General features: G+C 34.2%; 1 protein-coding gene across 2 annotated transcripts in view; it reads left to right on the forward strand.

The window, feature by feature from the left end:
* The first annotated feature begins 808 nt into the window (after positions 1 to 808).
* LOC125673907 (chromosome partition protein Smc-like) overlaps positions 809 to 24,721 on the forward strand; it is a 56,208-nt gene continuing 32,295 nt past the window's right edge. For both annotated transcript variants that reach the window (XM_056159270.1, XM_056159271.1), the window contains exons 1-30: positions 809 to 926; positions 6,761 to 7,388; positions 10,795 to 10,854; positions 13,540 to 13,593; positions 13,871 to 13,924; positions 14,087 to 14,191; positions 14,398 to 14,460; positions 14,918 to 14,980; positions 15,461 to 15,514; positions 15,675 to 15,779; positions 15,986 to 16,048; positions 16,507 to 16,569; positions 17,050 to 17,103; positions 17,264 to 17,368; positions 17,575 to 17,637; positions 18,096 to 18,158; positions 18,639 to 18,692; positions 18,853 to 18,957; positions 19,164 to 19,226; positions 19,685 to 19,747; positions 20,228 to 20,281; positions 20,570 to 20,632; positions 21,097 to 21,159; positions 21,608 to 21,670; positions 22,154 to 22,207; positions 22,486 to 22,548; positions 23,013 to 23,075; positions 23,525 to 23,587; positions 24,069 to 24,122; positions 24,403 to 24,465. In XM_056159270.1, the coding sequence (XP_056015245.1) occupies positions 6,821 to 7,388; positions 10,795 to 10,854; positions 13,540 to 13,593; positions 13,871 to 13,924; positions 14,087 to 14,191; positions 14,398 to 14,460; positions 14,918 to 14,980; positions 15,461 to 15,514; positions 15,675 to 15,779; positions 15,986 to 16,048; positions 16,507 to 16,569; positions 17,050 to 17,103; positions 17,264 to 17,368; positions 17,575 to 17,637; positions 18,096 to 18,158; positions 18,639 to 18,692; positions 18,853 to 18,957; positions 19,164 to 19,226; positions 19,685 to 19,747; positions 20,228 to 20,281; positions 20,570 to 20,632; positions 21,097 to 21,159; positions 21,608 to 21,670; positions 22,154 to 22,207; positions 22,486 to 22,548; positions 23,013 to 23,075; positions 23,525 to 23,587; positions 24,069 to 24,122; positions 24,403 to 24,465 (2,425 nt within the window). In that variant the 5' untranslated portion in view covers positions 809 to 926; positions 6,761 to 6,820. The remainder of the gene's footprint in view (positions 927 to 6,760; positions 7,389 to 10,794; positions 10,855 to 13,539; positions 13,594 to 13,870; positions 13,925 to 14,086; positions 14,192 to 14,397; positions 14,461 to 14,917; positions 14,981 to 15,460; positions 15,515 to 15,674; positions 15,780 to 15,985; positions 16,049 to 16,506; positions 16,570 to 17,049; positions 17,104 to 17,263; positions 17,369 to 17,574; positions 17,638 to 18,095; positions 18,159 to 18,638; positions 18,693 to 18,852; positions 18,958 to 19,163; positions 19,227 to 19,684; positions 19,748 to 20,227; positions 20,282 to 20,569; positions 20,633 to 21,096; positions 21,160 to 21,607; positions 21,671 to 22,153; positions 22,208 to 22,485; positions 22,549 to 23,012; positions 23,076 to 23,524; positions 23,588 to 24,068; positions 24,123 to 24,402; positions 24,466 to 24,721) is intronic.

Raw genomic sequence — 24,721 nt, forward strand, 5'->3', positions numbered from 1 at the left:
TGAGAAAACGTCATGGGGTACACAGATATAATATAACGTGAGAAAACGTCACGAGGTACACAAATATAACGTGAGAAAACGTCACGGGGTACACAAATATAATATAACGTGAGAAAACGTCACTACCTAATTTCATAATCTGTTTGCATCCAAAAATGAAAAAAAAATATTTAGAATTGTGTAAATACATACAATTAATTACTGAGAGAGTAACCCCTCCGGATTAAATGTATATATTATATTATTGTACTTATTTATCATCAAGATTGTGATATACATGTATTTATATGACAGGGCCGTAAATTAACCTTCAATTTGGAGGAGGCAGGAAATTAGGCGGGGGTCTGGGGGCTGCCCAGGCCCCCAGACGCTGAGCACATTTTGTGCACACTGAACACGTTTCGTGCAAAATCCTTGATTCTAGGGCCTTCTAAGATGTTACTTGACTAACTCATTCTAAAAGAAAGATTTGGAATGCTTTTTAAGGGAGGTATCATGTTCTTAGTTATTGGAAACAACATTAAATTCTAATGAACTTTAAATTTTAATTTTTTTTGGCTCAAAAGTTGGAGGAGGCAGCTACCTCCTCCGCCTCCATGTAATTTACGGCCCTGTATGAATTATTTGTGCATGCGTGAATATTGTTTTTGAATGCATATTTGATATGTTCTCTGTGTTGTGTAAACAGCAAATGAGAAAAATAAAAACTTGAAGCTTGAATACTTTGTAGAGTCTCTGCCTTGATTACGCAAAATAAGCCAGCGGCAAGCGTGGTCAGCACTTTTCTCGGTGACCACTACAGGTAATCACTATTTCTGAAAATCTAACTGAGTTACTTTCGTTTTTAATGCTTGGAAAGTGCAGGAACTCATGAATTCCATGAAATCCTGTGTAGCATTGACCATTCACAGGCACAGTTTATACTGGTAAGCAACTTGCATTTATCATTCAGTATTTTGTTATCAGACTCTTTATATAGACCTGAAGATATATATTCTATCGCTACACCAGGTAACGCTGTATTGTAGGGGTGAAAAAAGATTTTATCAGTATACTTTACAATATCAGTTAAACTCATGCATTTTATCGTATGTCGAAAGGGGGGAAAATTAAATAAAAAATAGGAATGAATTATGCTTTTTTTTATGCGGCGAAATCATGTTTTCATTTTTGTGAGTTGATTTTATCAACTCCTCTATGCAGTCACTCGGCTCAAAGTGGTTTGGACATTAGCATTTCTTTACAGAGTATTATGCAAAACGCTTCACATAAATTGAAATAATTGTAATGAATTAATGTTTCTTAACGCTTTAAATGTCAAAATCGTGTTTACACGTTTTTGAAATAATTGAGGGTATGAACAGCGCCGCGTCATGCTGGCCTATATACTACATGACACGCGTTCACTATATACAAATAAATCTAAAGGACATATTGCATGTTTCCAAAGTATACAAAATTATCTCTGCATTTTGTCTTTTATTGCTTATAGGAATTAATTTTAATAGGTAGTGCAGATTAATATCGCGATAATTAGCCACATTACGGATTTAAATCTAAGCTCCGATTTTAAGAAAAAAGGTGTCTTTAATTAGTTGGGTAGTCACGTGGTACAGTGACATCCCAAACGCCCCTTTTCGATTAACTGATTGTGAAAGTAGTTTTAGATATTTTCAAAAAGTCGGCTTTTAGGGGCTTAAACAATTCACCGTGGACAACATCTAAATCGATGTTGACAAAGAAGGTGTTGCGCGTCTCATGTTAATTTCCCTAAAGGTGTTGCATGAAATATCGAAAAAATTAAGTTATTCGAATATATGATAAAACCAGTTGGAACGTAGATCTATGTCTTGATTCAATAATTTTTGAAAATAAGTTTAAAAGACGTGTATTGACAAAATTAGCAAAATATTTCGAATTTAAATCAAGTAGTAAGCGATTTATATTATTTTTAGCGTTAAAATGGAGGGGCATCCCCGAATTTCAGAAAAACTGCCTCCGTGAAACAAAAATAAATTTAGCATGAACATGTTCTTAGGTTTTTCATCTAGATTTTTTTTCTCTATTGAAACACGCTTCTAGTTTTTATAAATGTTTCATGTCAAATGTCTGTTTATCACCATGTGCCTAGTTTAAAATAAGCTTCCAACCTGGACACTGTTTAGTGTGTGAATAGGACTCGCAACAAACACGCCGAATACAGCATGTAATACCTGTGTTGTAATGGTCAAGGCTGCTAACGAGAACTTGTATGTTTTTCTGAATGAAAGTTGTTGACAAAGGCATGGTGCCTTTTACGAAAAACCATTGTGAACTATGCAAAGCTTTGGAAGAAAAACAAGGGTTCCTGACATTGTGCAGATTCAAGTTTGTTAAATTCATGGCTCTTAGAGGTAGAATGGAGCCACAATAGGGAATCAAAGTTTTAAATGCGAAGATATAGGGAAAAGTCTTTATCAGTCTTTTCTCAAGAACCACTTGTCCATACAAGTTGAAATTTACATGGCAGCTTTCTGACAGTAAATATTCATGTTTGTAAAAATTATGGCCCACGGAGGTAGGTTGGGGCCACAACTGGGGATGAAAATTTTACATGCAAATATATTGGGGGAAAGTTTTTCATACGAGCCCAGGTGACTCATGAGCCCCTTATTTTCATTTTGCATTATAGTTTGTCAATATCTATGCTATCACTGCTAAGATGTACAACTAAATTTGATGTAAGTTTTCACACAGTCTCCAAATTGTTCAACAATCCAGGATCACGTCTGGATTCTGATGATAACAGTTGATGTTTTTGTCTCCTGTTGATAGTACACGTATTTTGTGGCACTTCATTTCGCCTTGAATTATTTTTTTTTATACATTCTCGTTTAGAGAACCAAAAGTAGCCAAGTACTATGATGTGACCGGTCGATAGGGGATGTTTACTTCTCCTAGGCACATGATTTCTCCTCTGGTATGTCCAGGGTCCGTGTTTGTCCAACCCTTTATTATGTATTCGTTGTGGGAGTTCTGAAATTGATCACTGTTCGTTATGTTCCACCTTTCATATGCAAGTTGACATGTTTCAGATTATACGGAGTGTCATAAGTGGCCTGACATTAGAGTAGATTAATGTCTAAGGGGGATTAAAGCTCTACATCGACATTTATCTATAGGGAAACATTTCTAAAATGTTCATCTCAACAATAACAGGGTCATGATCTGTAAGTATCTTTACGTAGTTCACTATCACGTTTGTTCTATTCCGGGGTCCCGGGGCAGGGTGTGGCCACAAAAGCATGATGAAAGTTGTATATAGGATCATACCGGATTTTGATTTGAACAAATTCTTTTGAAGATAAGCAGGGCTATACTATCATATACACTGCAAATGTTCCCAAATTGTGTGGATTTTTTTTTATGTCCCTGCGATTAACGTTTGATTGATTGATTGACAGTCAAGTATATTGTTTAACGTCCCACTTGGAAATTTTTCACTCATATGGAGACGTCACCAATGTCGGTGAAGGGCTGCACAATTTAGGCCTTCGCTCGGCTCTTACGGCCTTTGAGCAGGGAGGGATCTTTATTGTGCCACATCTGCTGTGACATGAGACTTCTGTTTTTGCGGTCTCATCCGAAGGACCGCCCCATTTAGTCGCCTCTTACGACAAGCAAGGGGTACTGAGGATCTATTCTAACCCGGATCCCCACGGGGTATTAACGTTTGAATAATGAGTGATATAGTTGTCATATTTCATACATATGCATGCCTTGTGACAAAACTTTATCTTTGGAACCAAATTTTTTTTTTTACCTTTTGACATTAACCTTGGGGATTGACCAACTTTTAAGAAAAGCTATCTTATCAAGTATCTCCTGAACTATTTAAGGCAATCATTTCATATTTTGTATTTGACGCTTTATAGCAACGATTTTCATAATTTAGCATCATGCAGTTTGACCTAGTAACCTTGCCGTGAAAGTTTGACCTGAAAACCTAAAGTATTCAATATCTCATGAACTATGTAGGGAAAATATTTGTATACATATTTCGTTTGGAAAGATCTTTCGTTTCATACCATGATCAATAACATTTCGAGCGTAACCTTCTCCATAACAGCACGGTCATGTTAGTCATATTGGTGATGATACATCCTATGTTTGTGTGAATACAATTTTGTGAATACAAATTTGGTTTTGTCGTGACCCTTTAGGGCTAAGTTAGGGCCATTACAGTGGAGCCTCGTTAATCCGGACACTTTGGATCCCAGCAAAATCGTCCGGATAAATGAAGCGTCCGGATAATTGAATCGCATATTTTCTATCTGTACATAAGTAACCAATATATGCCTACTTTATTGATGCATAGTGAATTAAACACATTCTATCGTTTGATATAACCATTTGCATTAGTAAATAAATTATGATAATGTTAACATTTACATGTATTTCAAAGCACTAAAATTTAATGTACGTGTTCAGTGTATTTGCGTGTGCTTACGTTGTACATATACATGTATATGAACCTTACAAATAAATATACAAAACTGTGTACCGTATGCACTAAAACAAATAATGAAGCACTTAAGTAACTATAAGTAAATAAATCATTAGCAACTAACATAATCACTTAACACTTCAAACACTTCATAACACTTTTACTTCTTAGAGAGGCCGGTAATTTCCATCTGTCACGGGTTCAGCGGTCTCTTAAAACACTCTTCATCGTCCACAGTTGATATAAGAATTTCGTGATTATCATGTCAGTTGACAACATTCTTTAACCAAAATTCCATCTGCCAGAGTTTATATTCCTTAGTCTATAATTATCCAAGACAATATCGGGAGAACAAAATCATTTAAGCTCATAATATATAGACCCACTACTGCTTTGATCTAGCCACGCGCACCTATTATTTTGATGATGCGATAACAACGGAACAAAACACGAGTGAAACTAACATTACGGGTACACACAGAATTCAATTGTCATTTTTCTTAAAATGGTAATTTTCTCACTTCTACCCAGAGTTTAAAAATTCGAAAGCAATAAAGCTCTACAACATCGTAACAAGAATCAATCGTACAAAGATACATTCTACATGCGTGTCATTCTAAACGTTAAAAACTTACTACACATACATGTGCATGAACATACATATATATTTCACGCCAATCAAAAGTATAAAATCCAGAATCTAGAAGTATAATCTACACTCTTTAGATTTGCATAAGCCGATAATCAATTTACGAATCAGTACAACTGATATGTGCAGCAGTTAAAAAAAATATCATTACGTCATGATGTTTAATTTATTAATACTATTAGGCTATTGATCAAGACTATAAAATAATATGCTACAGATTTATTTACAAAATTCAACACTACTCGCAATAAAGATCATATGTGCGAAAATTGGCAATACAATGTCTCGATCGGCACGTGCTATCTAACTGACATATCATCACACACTATGCAATTATAGGGAGGTATGAACAGGGTACAGGTAATCGCTTCAATTAGACGGTTTGACTTGTTTTCTTTATAATTTACATCTTGCTAAAATTGTCCGACACAGACCTTCCCTACAAAAAAATTTACCGTCCGGATTAATGGTACAATTTCCAATGCATTATAACGTTTAGTAGTAAAAAGTTACCGTCCGAATCCGGAACGCGAATTTCGGGATTAATGATGTAAAATAATGTATAAAAATTCCGTTCCCGAGAAAAACCGTCCGAAAGGTGAAGCGTCCGGATTAATGGCGTCCGGATTGCCGAGGCTCCACTGTATATGGGTCCAACATTTCTATTGGGTTAAAGATTGTAAAAAAAACCTTTTAAAATTCACAACAGCTTAGATTTAAGAAAAGTGGGAACAGGGTGACTCAAGTTAGCAATGTGGTCCACCGGCCTCTTGTTCTTCTCATTCACAATGGTGAATGTAAAATCATGACTATTTGATTGTTCAATAGCGTAAACAGTCTGAAACTCAACAATACAAGGGAATCATTTTATGTTAAGGAAGTACCATGGCTAGTTTAGTTTGTCGTGCTATTTTTTGAATTGGGGGAAATTTGAATTTGTTGAAATGAAAGATCGAATCCCCTCTAAAGGGAGAAATTAAGGAAATAGTTAAAGTGTGATCGGGTGTGTAAAATATCTTTTCAAAAACCGCATGTTTATTGTTATTTTGAATTTCCAAAATTTCGGCTTGCGCATCACTGGCGAGACATTTGTCGAAATTCGCATCTGGTGCATCAAAATTGGTACCGTATAAGTTTTACATATGTACGGTTTGTCAAATATTAACATTAGCATTCCCCTGTACTGTTGAATTCACCTTACGCGAGGGGTTTTGAAGTTTAGATAGGAATACCAGGTATATTGGAAAAAACTTTGATGTTGCGTGTACTAGATTAAAGTGTCTCTACACCATGTACCTCTGAAGCAGGACGGGGCCACAGGAGTGGAGGGATGGGATATAATCAGAAATTATGTTTTATACACAATACGTGAGCGATGTGGTTAATGTTCCTCCTATTGAACACGATACTCTGTAAATATGGAATGACAAGTACCCCCCCTCCCACACACACGAGGAATTATAATTTATGTGCTAAATGTAAACCGGATGTGACTGTATATATGGATGTGGTTGACAAGAGATGTCCAAAATAGTAGAATATACAGTATTTAAAAGATATAGACAGCTTTAAAAGGAAAGTGTTCAGGATGTATAACTGCATAATGTGTCTGTATTTCTTTTCAGTGAAATAAAGAGGAAGGAAGAAAACATCCCTGTTTGATTGATAACGTTAAGTTTTACATTATGGGAAAGGGAGGAAAAAACAGGAAGAAAGGTAGAGGGCAACAAAACAATGAAGAAAAACCAACAACAGACGATAAGGGAACTCCACCTTTGCAGGGAGACCCCAAACATGTAATGAATTCAACTGATTCTGAGGGCGATAGTCATAACAGTCGTTCAGCCAAAAATGACACAAAAGAGTCTGAAGTAGACGGACTGGGGGGAGAAAAGCACTGTGGGAACCAGAGTCCGACAGAAGCACACAGAAGTATGAAAATGAATAAAACTGGTACAATTAGTGATAGTATCGAGGTGATCAAAGTCACGGATCGTGAGGATATGAAGAGGGTGAATGACAATGATAGCACCAGTCAACAAAACACTGTGGAAGGAACGCTGCACTCGGGGGATCAAACTCCCATGGACGAAAACCAGCCGGACGACGTCGAATTCTATCATACATATCCATATCTGTTTTGGACATATGTCATGTATATATACAAAAGCGTTTTAAACTATTTTTTAGAAATTGCGGGAAAAATGAGAAACTCGCGTCGACAACTTGAACCTAGCCTGACAGAATATAGAGGTATTGTGGAATATTATTTGTCTGATATTTCCCTGTTACCCAGAACGTCAAATTAACATATATTCAAATATTTGTACATATCTTCAAATGACTGAACCTTAAATGTTTGTAAAAGCATATATACAAATTATTGACTTCCTAATATCAGAATTTTAAAGTTACATTTACTGCGTATTTCATTCATTTCAAATCTGCATGCATATGTGTTGATAAGGGTAATTATATATTTTTTCACAGAAAATTTCTGATAACAACATTATGGAATTTCCTTGTCTTGCATCACGTGATTAACAATCTATTTCCATCGTTACATTGTCTCAACTACTGGTAGAAGTTAAAGAGCATTTTGTAATAGTTTGGACTAGGCGGATGAACATGCTATTGAACTTTCGCGCCATTTGTGACGTATTGGAGACAATAAATGACGTATAGAAGATCTTTTAAGGATTAGTTCTTATTGTCAGTATAATCATAATTAAGGATAGTTTCAGTTTAATTGCACTTATCTTTAAATCCAGTATGCTTATATTTATTTCATTGTATTTGTATCTTATATTCTGTAATAGTCAAATCGATAGAGCCTGTCTCCAAATAAGTCAAAGGAAGGTATATTTAATTCTTATAAGTACGATTGGTTTGAAGAAAGCTACAGATATCTGAAGATGGGTATGAATATATGTTTATTTGGTATTCCATCTGATGAACATTTTACTGATCAGTATGTTTCTAATTAATCACCTTAAATTCAAAGCATGGATTATTTGCCTGAATGATGAATTAACACCCACAATATTGCACCTTTTATTCATTCAATATTATTCAGCTGTTAACAGTAAAGTAACGGTGCTACTAAGTAAATTTTTTCCATATATATATATTTATTTAACAGTATATTATACAAAATTCTGCGTAGGATCAGCTTTGAAATCGAGGGGAGGGGGGTCTTTATATTACTGATTTTAATTACGTATTACTCCATTTACCTGACCAAAATATGGGACTCACAGTGGATGTGACTGTAAAGAGGGGATTGCCTGTACTAGCCACCTTATCTCACTATTGAGGTGTACAGGTATCCGTGTTTGTCCTATGTTGAGTCGTTCAAAAATGATAGGCATGTTTCAGGAAGGGGTGTACCCCCTCTCGTAGGACATTTTTTTCTTCAAACTTTAAAAGTAATTTGTGCCATTTTAAGAATTTTATATTCTAATCTTTTGAAATTTTATGGGGATGGATGTCCCTTTACCACCTTAATTACGGCAGTGGGAAGGACGTTTTATTTTAATGTCTATTTGTACTGAGTTTGATACTAGCTGCAAAATGAAAATGTGATCAATTCCATAACTCCTATACAGAATACAAACTTATGAGTGAGACAAATACGGACCCTTGGACATATCAGAAGTGGGATCAGGTGCCTAGGGGAAAAGATGATCCCCTGTCTAACAGTCACATCCACCGTGAGCCCTATATCTCGATCGGGTAAACGGGCTTATCCGTAATCAAAATATTAGCTGCAATAATGTAGCCTATCTGATTTGGGGGGGGGGGGGGGGGGGGACTCCTTAGGATCTCCGTAATGATGTACTCCCGCAGCACTTTCGATCGTTCTAAGGTACATTCTCCATTAAAGTGTTAAATTGCATATTCTATGTGTCCGTGGCCCTCAAAAATACAATTAATGCTTTAGCTGATAAAATCGTATATTTTACACATGTATTCAGTATGCATCAAAATCCTAACAAATTGTGCTGACTTTCTTTACGTACAGAAAATGATATTCTATATTTCTTAGTCAATATATAAATTTACAATCCGCAACTTACGATTTGTGAGGCTCTATTATACCGTTTTCAACAATTTCGATATAATCCAATTTTTCGATTCATATTTGTGCGCCATGTTTAATGTACTGAAGTTTCAACCTCCGATTGTCAAGTTATTTGCATATGCCATATAAGGTAGTATTTACATCGATGGACAAATACGGACGAGAAAGCTATTTCGTCAGTATTAAAAACTTTTAGGTTTGATAATATCAAGTTAAAAAAAACGAACAGCAGAGTGTAAATTCTTCCTGCAACCATATGATTTTCCTTTCTTTGTCACATTTGTTCGAGTGACTACATTTTCGCGCAGATTGTCTATGCTTAGGTTTTTTCACTAGATCTATCTATGAGATCTCGTGATAACAAACATGGCGGAGCAGACGAAGAATTTTGCATACTGTATATGATCTTGATTAGACAAGCCCAAGCACAAAGTTGGTACTCTTTTTTGGTGTAAACAACATATTGGACTAATACACTGAGCTTATTATCGGTAATTCATTAAATTATGTTGCACCATTACGGAGATCCTATGGAATCGTAGCACTATCCCGAAAACGTCAGAATAAAAAAAATCAGATAGGGCTACATTATTGCACTATCAAAATCTGTGTGCAGAAAAAGGGTCGATTGGTATGAAACATGCCACACAATATTTTGACAGGTTATGAAATTTATCACTGTTCGTTATCTTCACCTTTTATTGGTACATGTAAATTAGATTGTTATAGTGACCGTAAAATTGCGAAATGCAAACTTTGAACGAGACTGTTTAAACCCCTCTAACATTAAGTTATTTGTCAGTTGCCAGCCTCGATTTAAAACCCGAACATGTACAGAACAAGCTTTTGCGTATCGAATCAGTTGAGAAACATTAACACCATATGTAGGTGATAATGAGTTATTGCTGCATAAATATGGGAAGTTGACGATTGAGAATCTGAAGTGATCTCATTTGTTATAAAATATGAGTTGTTAATTTGCCGTCAACACTTAATTAAAATAAATATTTAAGAATGGCGTAGATGTGGAAGACTCTGTGATGTTTTTTTTAAAAAAAAATTTGAGTTCTCTGGGATATATTGGATCGACGCATGATTGTATAGTGACAAAAAGGTCTTCGAAATATCTTAATTTCGAGTTGAAGGTTACGACATGCTTTTTTTTTCTTTTCGTGTGAAAGCTTTTGAATAAATTATGCATCGAAAAAATATAAAAATAGGTCGGTTAATAAAGGAGTTCAATTCGTGCCCATGGGAATTGCAACAGACTGTTGGAAGACCTGATCACCAACGATCATCAACTTTTATGAATATATTGTCAATGAGGAACTAGTATTATATTGAGAGTACTTGTTTGTTGAATAAAGTGGTGTTTAACACAACAAAGGTTTGAATAACTAATCAACAGAAATGAATAAGGAGCAGATTTCCCGACCATGGGAATTTCTACAGACTGTTGGAAGACCTGATCACCAAAGACCGTTTCCTAAATCTGTTTCCTTTGTTTAATATATATCCAACCTGTTTTTGTAGTACCTTCATCTGAATAAATAACGTTATATATTGTCTTTTCAGAAAAAGTGTCTGAATGCGAGAGAGAAATCGCGGAACTGAAAGAAGAACTTGAAGGAATTCGTAAGTACCCTATCTTAACAGATAAAAACCCCATTTATTTAACTGATGTAAAACGAAGTTTACATTTGTTGAAAACTAAGATTGAACGTTAAATACCTTTGTGGAACAATTTAATGTAACTACATACTTGCATTATCATCTGATAAAAAAATCAAGATGTGCATCTATTTCAATTTTTCAGAGTTAAAACTAATAAATTATCAAATAAAATATATAGATCATCACACTTTTTAAGATGCGAGACATACATATACAAAATCATATATCAATGTCAGAAAATGGCAAATTTATCAATGAAATTTCACAAAAACTGGTTTAAAAAATATAATATTCATAATAATTTCATGAAACTTTTTCTTTACAAAACTATTGAAAATTTCTGTAAATAATATGGAAAACCCATCGCATAATGAATCCGATAAAGGATTCAATGAAAACAGAGTTATTGCTCTTGGATTCAATATTTTGAAACATATTATTGATTATTTATATATAATTTAGACTTTTGAAATATTTTATGTTGAACAAGATTTTAAACAATAACCTTTTAAAAAGACTCCAACAAAATTTATGATAAAATCATGCATAAATCTAAATAAATCATTGATCATGACGTCACAGGAAGGTGGACTTACTTTAAACAATATTTTAATCAATTCTGAAGGAGATTGGGCAGCAGGAGAAATCTTTGTTCGGGTTTTGTGTAGGGCAATCATGTTTGATACAACAGTTTTCTGCATTTACCAAATGTTATAAACACATTCACGTTTATTTTTATTCCTTTATAAGTTGCTAGAAACACGTTTGTGACACTGATGCGGTGTATTTCGTTTGATGAGATAATTTTCTGTACTCTCCTTTTATCTGAATAAGCCTGGCTTTAAACAATACAATCACTTTAGATTTACAAATTATTGTATGATATTAAAGGGAGGGGGGAATCATGTCATGCAATAGTTTTAAACTTTTAAGTTATTGTACAAAAACAGAATGAATTTGAAAACAAAAGAAGTGAATGTATAAACAGACCAAATTCTGTATCAATTTTAGATTCGCCATGTTCCGCCCGGATGTCATAATCTGTACATTTGCGTTAGACTCGTGCTTCAGATATAGAAGCACGTGTTCATTTCACCAGAAGCTGGAGATACAATGTAAATAAAGTTATATACCTCTTCAACTTTAAAACCGTCATCAAAGTCTACGAAAAAGAAGCCCCCCCCCCTCCAATTTGCTCCCAATAACAATTAAAGACAACCAAACACAACCAGCTATAAAGCAATAGTTATCTGATTCGCGGAAATTGTCCATGTAGCTCGTGAAACACCACTTAGAACCATTTTAAAAAGAACACGTGGTATCTCTTGACCAGTTCATAGGACGATAAAGAGAATGTTTTATTGTCTGTTTCTAAGGAATATTGTAGAAAGAACATTTTTTTCTATTTTCGAGAAATATGTTTTCGATTAGGAATGCACATTTCTTTTATATACTATGTACAATGGGAAATAATGTAAGAAATAGACTCAAGAACATTGTAAGAGATTATATATTTAAGAGGATTGTACAAGACAGGACTTATGTAATGGACCACTGTTTGTTATTTTCATCTTTCATGCATATTTCATGCACATTCTGGCTACTGACAAACCAGTTGATGTTACAGGGGATCATACGAGTCAAGTGACGTTAAAGCTGTATTGTCTGAATTACAATATTTTTTTCCATCTCGTAAAAAACGCTATTAAATCATCACACGTATGTATTTATGAGGCTGTATGACATATCATACATTATTTCACCTGTTTCAACCCCACTTATTTGAATTTAAATCGATGTTTACAAATAACCGCGTCACTCTGCCATTTCAAGTGATAGTCACGTGACCAGTTCAAACTTTCAGATTAGCGGTGGTCTTATCTGTGTAAAGCTGTGCATTTTGTTACAACAGCACCGTGCCATAAGTTTGATAAAAATGAAAATATCAAATACCTCTTAGTAATTCGTTGTTTTACGCGCTTTCAGCTTTAAAACTAGACGAGTTAATACATCATGTTGGGATTCCCCTGACGCGGGTGGGTCTATTTATAGACGTCTATTATGGGATGATTGATATATGTATCACACTTATTTACTTTCTAAATAATATTCTCGCTGTTTTCTTTTACATGCAGATATATTAAAGTAATAATGCACAAAAATAATACATGAACATCGGGTCATACAGCTTTAATTCTCGAGTTACTTCTAAATCATGCCAATGACAACAATGACAATTAGATGTAGCTGTCGAATGCAGTTGTATCAGTCAGTTTGACGTGCTCGTGCGTGTGGATAGTTTGTACCGGTGGATTTTTGTGTGCACGTGTCTGGAAATATTTTGTAACAATCTGTTTTATTGACACGGTCTTTAGGATAATTTATTTGTACACAGTGAATGTTCTGTACGTTCAACCATAACTTTAATATAACGTAGTTCTCACGATGAGGGAACTGTATCAGTCAACAGCGTACCAATGTGGAGGTACTTCTTTTCGATGAATGATAATCTGATAAATGTTTCGAAATATAAAAGTCCATTTGGGGAAGAGGTGCTGATTGCTACTTGTATCATTATTTCTGTTGCATGGTTTAACTTTTCTTCTAAACCGTTATTGTATTGCATGTTTCAACTTTTTTATTTAGAGACGAATTATAATGAAAACCAGAAGCTGACAGAAGAAGTACAGTGTTTGAAAGGTATTTGACTTCATTTGAAGTTTTGTAGAACATTATATGTACGATGATTTTATTGATATCAACATTGATGATAATCATTGCTTATAGGAGTTATGAGATTGATCACTCTTCGTTATCTTCACCTTTCATTAGTCAACAGCGTACATTTGTAGAAGCATTTCTTTTCGATAAATGACAATTTGATCAATATATCAGATCTGAAAATTCCAGTTGATAAAGAGATGTCGATTGCTAGTTAAACCGTTATTGTATTGCATGCTTCCACTTTTTTATTTAGAGACGTATCATGGCGAAAACCAGAAGCTGACAGAAGAAGTACAGTGTTTGAAAGGTATTTGGGTTGGTTTAAGGCTTTTTTTTTTACATTATATGAAAGATGATTGTATTCCTACCAACATTGATGATAATCATTATTTACTGTGCTAAATAGGATCTTTTCTTCACACCAGATGTGTTATTATTGATATTTATTCGCATGCTGTAATTATTACAGAATCCCGTGACCAGGAAATGAATGCTGGGAAGGAAAAGGAGATGAAGATCCAGCACCTGAGCGAGGAATTAAATGGGCATGAAATCTCAATTGCAGAAATCCGTAGTATGTTTTTTCTGTTCACGGCAAATTCTAAACGCATATTTCCATTGCTTAAGTTATTTAAAGAAAATTTACAAAATGAAGTTAGCTTTAAGATTTCAACATTTACTATCTAAGTCTAAAATGTCTAGCATATTGTAACATCAACATTTGTAAAACGAATATCCAATATTCAATACATGATATTCTTGTTTTTATTATACTTTTAGAGCAATTAGCCGATGGAAATGAAGAGAATCAAAAGTTGGAAAGAGAAATCAAGATACGAAATGGTGGGTAATTTTAGTGCTTGTTTATTATTATTATTATTATTTATTAGCAGTATTCGTGTATTAAATAGGCTTGGTAATTAAGTTATGCACAAAATGTCCACTTTCCATTGCATTTGTACATTCTTTAGATCTGTTTGGTAGGTATATTTCCCATGAAAATTTTATATCTAAAGATCTATGTAAGTGGTGTAGAAAGAGGGCTGTAACTCGTTACATTCTCACGTATACATTAAAGTTATAATTCTCGCATGAATGGATGTATAGAAGGCTTATTCCCGCGTGCAGTGCAAAATATCAAATGACAATTGTGACTTATTACAGGTCACATGGATACATAATGTCCATCTAAGAATATGTGTAAAAGCGGGTGAATGTAAATGTTGGATTTCATAATAATTTCTTACAATTCCTTTTCATTAGTGTTTTTTGAAATATTTTACTTTAATTCTCTTGGCAGAAAACATATCATCATTTAAAGAAGAAATTGAACGTCTGCAAAGTGAAATTCAAAGCAAAACAGGTTGGTGGTTTACTATATATAAACATGAAATCCATTTACTCACCACGTAGCGAACGTTCTAATTATGAGGGCAATATACTTATTTGTTTGATTGTTTTACGTCCCCTCCAGAAGTATTCATTCGATTTTGACTACGGATAATTCCGTTTACCTGATCAGGATATAGGGCTCACGGCGGGTGTGACCGGCCGACAGGGGATGCTTACTCCTCCTAGGCACCAGATCCCATCTCTGGTGTGTCCAAGGTCCCTGTTTTCCCAACTATCTATATTGTATGGTATTGCTTATAGCAGTTATGAGATTGATCACTCTTCGTTATCTTCACCTTTCATTAGTCAACAGCGTACATTTGTAGAAGCATTTCTTTTCGATAAATGACAATTTGATCAATATATCAGATCTGAAAAGTGCAGTTGGTGAAGAGATGTCGATTGCTAGTTAAACCGTTATTGTATTGCATGCTTCCACTTTTTTATTTAGAGACCTATCATGATGAAAGCCAGAAGCTGACAGAAGAAGTACAGTGTTTGAAAAGTATTCGACTTAATTTGAAGTTTTGTAGAACATTATATGTACGATGCTTTTATTGCTATGAACATTGATGAAAATCATTATTTACTGTTCTAAGGAGGATCTTTTCTCCACAGCAGATATGTAATTATTTATATTTATTCGCATGTTGTAATTACAACAGAATCCCGTGACCAGGAAATGAATGCTGGGAAGGAAAAGGAGATGAAGATCCAGCACCTGAGCGAGGAATTAAATGGGCATGAAATCTTAATTGCCGAAATCCGTAGTATGTTTTCTTTGTACACGGCAAATTCTAAACGCATATTTCCATTGCATAAGTTATGTAAAGAAAATCTACAAAATAAAGTTAACTTTAAGATTTCAACATTTACTATCTAAGTCTAAAATGTCTAGCATATTGTAACATCAACATTTGTAAAACGAATATCCAATATTCAATACATGATATTCTTGTTTTTATTATACTTTTAGAGGAATTAGCCGATGGAAATGAAGAGAATCAAAAGTTGGAAAGAGAAATCAAGATACGAAATGGTGGGTAATTTTAGTGCTTGTTTATTATTATTATTATTATTTATTAGCAGTATTCGTGTATTAAATAGGCTTGGTAATTAAGTTATGCACAAAATGTCCACTTTCCATTGCATTTGTACATTCTTTAGATCTGTTTGGTAGGTATATTTCCCATGAAAAATTTTATATCTAAAGATCTATGTAAGTGGTGTAGAAAGAGGGCTGTAACTCGTTACATTCTCACGTATACATTAAAGTTATAATTCTCGCATGAATGGATGTATAGAAGGCTTATTCCCGCGTGCAGTGCAAAATATCAAATGACAATTGTGACTTATTACAGGTCACATGGATACATAATGTCCATCTAAGAATATGTGTAAAAGCGGGTGAATGTAAATGTTGGGTTTCATAATAATTTCTTACAATTCCTTTTCATTAGTGTTTTTTGAAATATTTTACTTTAATTCTCTTGGCAGAAAACATATCATCATTTAAAGAAGAAATTGAACGTCTGCTAAGTGAAATTCAAAGCAAAACAGGTTGGTGGTTTACTATATATAAACATGAAATCCATTTACTCACCACGTAGCGAACGTTCTAATTATGAGGGCAATATACTTATTTGTTTGATTGTTTTACGTCCCCTCCAGAAGTATTCATTCGATTTTGACTACGGATAATTCCGTTTACCTGATCAGGATATAGGGCTCACGGCGGGTGTGACCGGCCGACAGGGGATGCTTACTCCTCCTAGGCACCAGATCCCATCTCTGGTGTGTCCAAGGTCCCTGTTTTCCCAACTATCTATATTGTATGGTATTGCTTATAGCAGTTATGAGATTGATCACTCTTCGTTATCTTCACCTTTCATTAGTCAACAGCGTACATTTGTAGAAGCATTTCTTTTCGATAAATGACAATTTGATCAATATATCAGATCTGAAAAGTGCAGTTGGTGAAGAGATGTCGATTGCTAGTTAAACCGTTATTGTATTGCATGCTTCCACTTTTTTATTTAGAGACCTATCATGATGAAAGCCAGAAGCTGACAGAAGAAGTACAGTGTTTGAAAAGTATTCGACTTAATTTGAAGTTTTGTAGAACATTATATGTACGATGCTTTTATTGCTATGAACATTGATGAAAATCATTATTTACTGTTCTAAGGAGGATCTTTTCTCCACAGCAGATATGTAATTATTTATATTTATTCGCATGTTGTAATTACAACAGAATCCCGTGACCAGGAAATGAATGCTGGGAAGGAAAAGGAGATGAAGATCCAGCACCTGAGCGAGGAATTAAATGGGCATGAAATCTTAATTGCCGAAATCCGTAGTATGTTTTCTTTGTACACGGCAAATTCTAAACGCATATTTCCATTGCATAAGTTATGTAAAGAAAATCTACAAAATAAAGTTAACTTTAAGATTTCAACATTTACTATCTAAGTCTAAAATGTCTAGCATATTGTAACATCAACATTTGTAAAACGAATATCCAATATTCAATACATGATATTCTTGTTTTTATTATACTTTTAGAGGAATTAGCCGATGGAAATGAAGAGAATCAAAAGTTGGAAAGAGAAATCAAGATACGAAATGGTGGGTAATTTTAGTGCTTGTTTATTATTATTATTATTATTTATTAGCAGTATTCGTGTATTAAATAGGCTTGGTAATTAAGTTATGCACAAAATGTCCACTTTCCATTGCATTTGTACATTCTTTAGATCTGTTTGGTAGGTATATTTCCCATGAAAAATTTTATATCTAAAGATCTATGTAAGTGGTGTAGAAAGAGGGCTGTAACTCGTTACATTCTCACGTATACATTAAAGTTATAATTCTCGCATGAATGGATGTATAGAAGGCTTATTCCCGCGTGCAGTGCAAAATATCAAATGACAATTGTGACTTATTACAGGTCACATGGATACATAATGTCCATCTAAGAATATGTGTAAAAGCGGGTGAATGTAAATGTTGGATTTCATAATAATTTCTTACAATTCCTTTTCATTAGTGTTTTTTGAAATATTTTACTTTAATTCTCTTGGCAGAAAACATATCATCATTTAAAGAAGAAATTGAACGTCTGCTAAGTGAAATTCAAAGCAAAACAGGTTGGTGGTTTACTATATATAAACATGAAATCCATTTACTCACCACGTAGCGAACGTTCTAATTATGAGGGCAATATACTTATTTGTTTGATTGTTTTACGTCCCCTCCAGAAGTATTCATTCGATTTTGACTACGGATAATTCCGTTTACCTGATCAGGATATAGGGCTCACGGCGGGTGTGACCGGCCGACAGGGGATGCTTACTCCTCCTAGGCACCAGATCCCATCTCTGGTGTGTCCAAGGTCCCTGTTTTCCCAACTATCTATATTGTATGGTATTGCTTATAGCAGTTATGAGATTGATCACTCTTCGTTATCTTCACCTTTCATTAGTCAACAGCGTACATTTGTAGAAGCATTTCTTTTCGATAAATGACAATTTGATCAATATATCAGATCTGAAAAGTGCAGTTGGTGAAGAGATGTCGATTGCTAGTTAAACCGTTATTGTATTGCATGCTTCCACTTTTTTATTTAGAGACCTATCATGATGAAAGCCAGAAGCTGACAGAAGAAGTACAGTGTTTGAAAAGTATTCGACTTAATTTGAAGTTTTGTAGAACATTATATGTACGATGCTTTTATTGCTATGAACATTGATGAAAATCATTATTTACTGTTCTAAGGAGGATCTTTTCTCCACAGCAGATATGTAATTATTTATATTTATTCGCATGTTGTAATTACAACAGAATCCCGTGACCAGGAAATGAATGCTGGGAAGGAAAAGGAGATGAAGATCCAGCACCTGAGCGAGGAATTAAATGGGCATGAAATCTTAATTGCCGAAATCCGTAGTATGTTTTCTTTGTACACGGCAAATTCTAAACGCATATTTCCATTGCATAAGTTATGTAAAGAAAATCTACAAAATAAAGTTAACTTTAAGATTTCAACATTTACTATCTAAGTCTAAAATGTCTAGCATATTGTAACATCAACATTTGTAAAACGAATATCCAATATTCAATACATGATATTCTTGTTTTTATTATACTTTTAGAGGAATTAGCCGATGGAAATGAAGAGAATCAAAAGTTGGAAAGAGAAATCAAGATACGAAATGGTGGGTAATTTTAGTGCTTGTTTATTATTATTATTATTATTTATTAGCAGTATTCGTGTATTAAATAGGCTTGGTAATTAAGTTATGCACAAAATGTCCACTTTCCATTGCATTTGTACATTCTTTAGATCTGTTTGGTAGGTATATTTCCCATGAAAAATTTTATATCTAAAGATCTATGTAAGTGGTGTAGAAAGAGGGCTGTAACTCGTTACATTCTCACGTATACATTAAAGTTATAATTCTCGCATGAATGGATGTATAGAAGGCTTATTCCCGCGTGCAGTGCAAAATATCAAATGACAATTGTGACTTATTACAGGTCACATGGATACATAATGTCCATCTAAGAATATGTGTAAAAGCGGGTGAATGTAAATGTTGGATTTCATAATAATTTCTTACAATTCCTTTTCATTAGTGTTTTTTGAAATATTTTACTTTAATTCTCTTGGCAGAAAACATATCATCATTTAAAGAAGAAATTGAACGTCTGCAAAGTGAAATTCAAAGCAAAACAGGTTGGTGGTTTACTATATATAAACATGAAATCCATTTACTCACCACGTAGCGAACGTTCTAATTATGAGGGCAATATACTTATTTGTTTGATTGTTTTACGTCCCCTCCAGAAGTATTCATTCGATTTTGACTACGGATAATTCCGTTTACCTGATCAGGATATAGGGCTCACGGCGGGTGTGACCGGCCGACAGGGGATGCTTACTCCTCCTAGGCACCAGATCCCATCTCTGGTGTGTCCAAGGTCCCTGTTTTCCCAACTATCTATATTGTATGGTATTGCTTATAGCAGTTATGAGATTGATCACTCTTCGTTATCTTCACCTTTCATTAGTCAACAGCGTACATTTGTAGAAGCATTTCTTTTCGATAAATGACAATTTGATCAATATATCAGATCTGAAAAGTGCAGTTGGTGAAGAGATGTCGATTGCTAGTTAAACCGTTATTGTATTGCATGCTTCCACTTTTTTATTTAGAGACCTATCATGATGAAAGCCAGAAGCTGACAGAAGAAGTACAGTGTTTGAAAAGTATTCGACTTAATTTGCAGTTTTGTAGAACATTATATGTACGATGCTTTTATTGCTATGAACATTGATGAAAATCATTATTTACTGTTCTAAGGAGGATCTTTTCTCCACAGCAGATATGTAATTATATATATTTAAAGAAAATATACGAAATGAAGTTAGCTTTAAGCTTTGAACATTTACTATATAAGTGTAAAATGTCTAGGATATTGTAACATCAACATTTGTAAAACGAACAGCCAATAGCCAACACATGATATTCTTGTTTGTTTTTTTATATACTTTTAGAACAATTAGCCGATGGAAATGAAGAGAATCAAAACTTGGAAAGAGAAATCAAGAGACGAAATGGTGGGCAAATTTAGTTCTTGTTGATTATTATCATCATTATTATTTATTATTTGCAGTATTCGTGTAGTAAATAGGCTTTATAATTAAGTAATGAACAAAATGTCCACTTTCCATTGCATTTGTGCATTCTTTAGATGTAATTGGTAGGTATATTTCCCATGAACAATTTAAATTCTAAATATGTATGTAAATGGTGTAGAAAGAGGGCTGTAACTCGTTACATTCTCACGTATACATTAAAGTTATAATGCTCGCATGAATGGATGTATAGAAAGCTTATTCCCGCGTGCAGTGCAAAATATCAAATGACAATTGTGACTTATTACAGGTCACATGGATACATAATGTCCATCTAACAATATTTGTAAAAGCGGGTGAATGTAAATGTTGGATTTCATAATAATTTCTTACAATTCCCTTTCATTAGGGTTTTTTGAAATATTTTGCTTTAATTCTCTTGGCAGAAAACATATCATCATTTAAAAAGGATATTGAGCGTCTCCAAAATGATATTGAAAGTAAAACAGGTTGGTGGTTTACTATACATAAAAATGAAATGTATTTGCTGACCACGTAACGAACGTTCTAATTATGAGGGCAATTTGTTTATCTGTTTGGTCGTTTTACGTCCACGCAAGAATTTATCATCTATATTGAAATGTTGCCAAGTGTCGACCAAGTGCTGTCTGACGTGTTTCATACCGATTGTTAAGCCGTTCTTGGCACACTGATTTTGACTGCGGAAAACACCGTTTACCCTAACAAGATATAGGGTTCACGGCGGTTGTGACCGTTCTACAGGGGATGTCTACCCCTCCTAGACACCTGATTCTACCTCTGGTGTGTCCAGGGGACCGTGTTTTCCCAACTATCTATTTTGTATTGCTTGTAGGAGTTATCAGATTGATCACTTTTTGTTATCTTCACCTTTCATTAGTGCTTATTTTAAATTTTTTACTTTAATTCTCTTGTCAGAAAACATATCAGCATTTAAAGAGGAAATTGAACGTCTGCAAAGTGAAATTCAAAGCAAAACAGGTTGGTGGTTTACGATATTTAAACATGAAATCCATTTACTCACCACGTAGCGAACGTTCTAATTATGAGGACGATATACTTGTTTATATGATTGTTTTACGTCCCCTCCAGAATTATTCATTCGATTTTGACTACGGATAACTCCGTTTACCTGATCAGGATATAAGGCTCACGTCGGGTGTAACCGGTGGACAGGGGATGCTTACTCCTCCTAGGCACCAGATCCCATCTCTTGGAGTGTCCAAGGTCCCTGTTTTCCCTAACTATCTATATTGTATTATATTGCTTATATAAGTTTTGAGATTGATCACTCTTCGTTATCTTCACTTTTCAGTAGTCAACAGCGTACATTTGTAGAAGCACTTCGTTTTCGATAAATGACAATTTGATCAATATATCAGATCTGAAAAGTGCAGTTGGTGAAGAGATGTCGATTGCTAGTTAAACCGTTATTGTATTGCATGCTTCAACTGTTTTATTTAGAGACGTATTATGGCGAAAACCAGAAGCTGACAGAAGAAGTACAGTGTTTGAAAGGTATTTGACTTAATTTGAAGTTTTGTAGAACATTATATGTACGATGATTTATTTCTATCAACATTGATGAAAATCATTATTTACTGTTGTAAGGAGGATCTTTTCTCCACAGCAGATATGTAATTATTTATATTTAAAGAAAATCTACAAAATGAAGTTAGCTTTAAGATTTGAACATTTACTATGTCTAAAATGTCTAGCATATTGTAACATCAACAATTGTAAAACGAATATCCAATATTCAATACATGATATTCTTGTTTTTATTATACTTTTAGAGCAATTAGCCGATGGAAATGAACAGAATCAAAAGTTGGAAAGAGAAATCAAGAGACGAAATGGTGGGTAATTTTAGTGCTTGTTTATTATTATCATTATTATTTATTATTAGTAGTATTCGTGTAGTAAATAGGCTTTATAATTAAGTTATGCACAAAATGTCCACTTTCCATTCCATTTCTGCATTCTTTAGATCTGTTTTGTAGGTATATTTCCCCATGAAAAATTTAACTTCTAAATATGTATGTAAGTGGTGTAGAAAGAGGGCTGTAACTCGTTACATTCTCACGTATACATTAAATTTATAATTCTCGCATGAATGGATGTATAGAAGGCTTATTCCCGCGTGCAGTGCAAAGTATCAAATGACAATTGTGACTTATTACAGGTCACATGGATACATAATGTCCACGTAACAATATTTGTAAAAGCGGGTGAATGTAAATGTTAGATTTCATACTAATTTCTTACAATTCCTTTTCATTTGTGTTTTTTGTGAAATATTTTACTTTAATTCTCTTGGCAGAAAACATATCATCCTTAAAAAAGGAAATTGAACGCCTCCAAAATGATATTGAAAGTAAAACAGGTTAGTGGTTTACTATACATGAAAATGAAATGTATTTGCTGACCACGTAACGAACGTTCTAATTATGAGGACAATATGCTTATATGTTTGGTCGTTTTACGTCCACGCGAGAATTTATCATCTATATTGAGATGTTGCCAAGTGTCGACCAAGTGCTATCTGACGTGTTTCATACCGAATGTTAAGCCGTTCTTGGCACACTGATTTTGACTGCGGATAACACCGTTTACCTGAATAGGATATATGGCTCACGGCGGTTGTGACCGGTCTGCAGGGGATGTCTACTCTTCCTAGGCGGCTGATTCTACCTCTGGAGTGTCCAGGGGACCGTGGTTGCCCAGCTATCTATTTTGTATTGCTTGTAGGAGTTATCAGATTGATCACTGTTCCTTATCTTCACCTTTCATAAGTGGTTATTTTAATTTTTTTTACTTCAATTCTCTTGTCAGAAAACATATCATCATTTAAAGAGGAAATTGAACGTCTGCTAAGTGAAAATCAAAGCAAAACAGGTTGGTGGTTTACTATGTATCAACATGAAATCCATTTACTCACCACGTAGCGAACGTTCTAATTATGAGGGCGATATACTTGTTTATTTAATTGGTTTACGTCCCCTCGAGAATTATTCATTCGATTTTGACTACATATAACTTCGTTTACCTGATCAGGATATAGGGCTCACGGGGGGTGTAACCGGTGAACAGGGGATACTTACTCCTCCTAGGCACCATATCCCATCTCTGTTGTGCTCAAGGTCCCTGTTTTCCCAACTATCTGTATTGTATTGTATTGCTTATAGGAGTTTTGAGATTGATCACTCTTCGTTATCTTCACCTTTCATTAGTCAACAGCGTACATTTGTAGAAGCACTTCTTTTTCGAAAAATGACAATTTGATCAATATATCAGATCTGAAAAGTCCAGGTGGTGAAGAGATGTCGATTGCTAGTTAAACGGTTATTGTATTGCATGCTTCAACTGTTTTATTTAGAGAGATATCATGATGAAAACCAGAAGCTGACAGAAGAAGTACAGTGTTTGAAAGGTATTTGACTAAATTTGAAGTTTTGTAAAACATATGTACGATGATTTTATTGGTATCAACATTGATGAAAATCATTATTTACTGTTGTAAGGAGGATCTTTTCTCCACAGCAGATATGTAATTATTTATATTTAAAGAAAATCTACAAAATGAAGTTAGCTTTAAGATTTGAACATTTACTATCTAAGTCTAAAATGTCTAGCATATTGTAACATCAACATTTGTAAAACGAATATCCAATATTCAATACATGATATTCTTGTTTTTATTATACTTTTAGAGCAATTAGCCGATGGAAATGAACAGAATCAAAAGTTGGAAAGAGAAATCAAGAGACGAAATGGTGGGTAATTTTAGTGCTTGTTTATTATTATCATTATTATTTATTATTAGTAGTATTCGTGTAGTAAATAGGCTTTATAATTAAGTTATGCACAAAATGTCCACTTTCCATTCCATTTCTGCATTCTTTAGATCTGTTTTGTAGGTATATTTCCCCATGAAAAATTTAACTTCTAAATATGTATGTAAGTGGTGTAGAAAGAGGGCTGTAACTCGTTACATTCTCACGTATACATTAAATTTATAATTCTCGCATG

This window comes from Ostrea edulis, chromosome 3 (assembly GCF_947568905.1).
Source record: "Ostrea edulis chromosome 3, xbOstEdul1.1, whole genome shotgun sequence".
Classification (NCBI taxonomy): domain Eukaryota; kingdom Metazoa; phylum Mollusca; class Bivalvia; order Ostreida; family Ostreidae; genus Ostrea; species Ostrea edulis.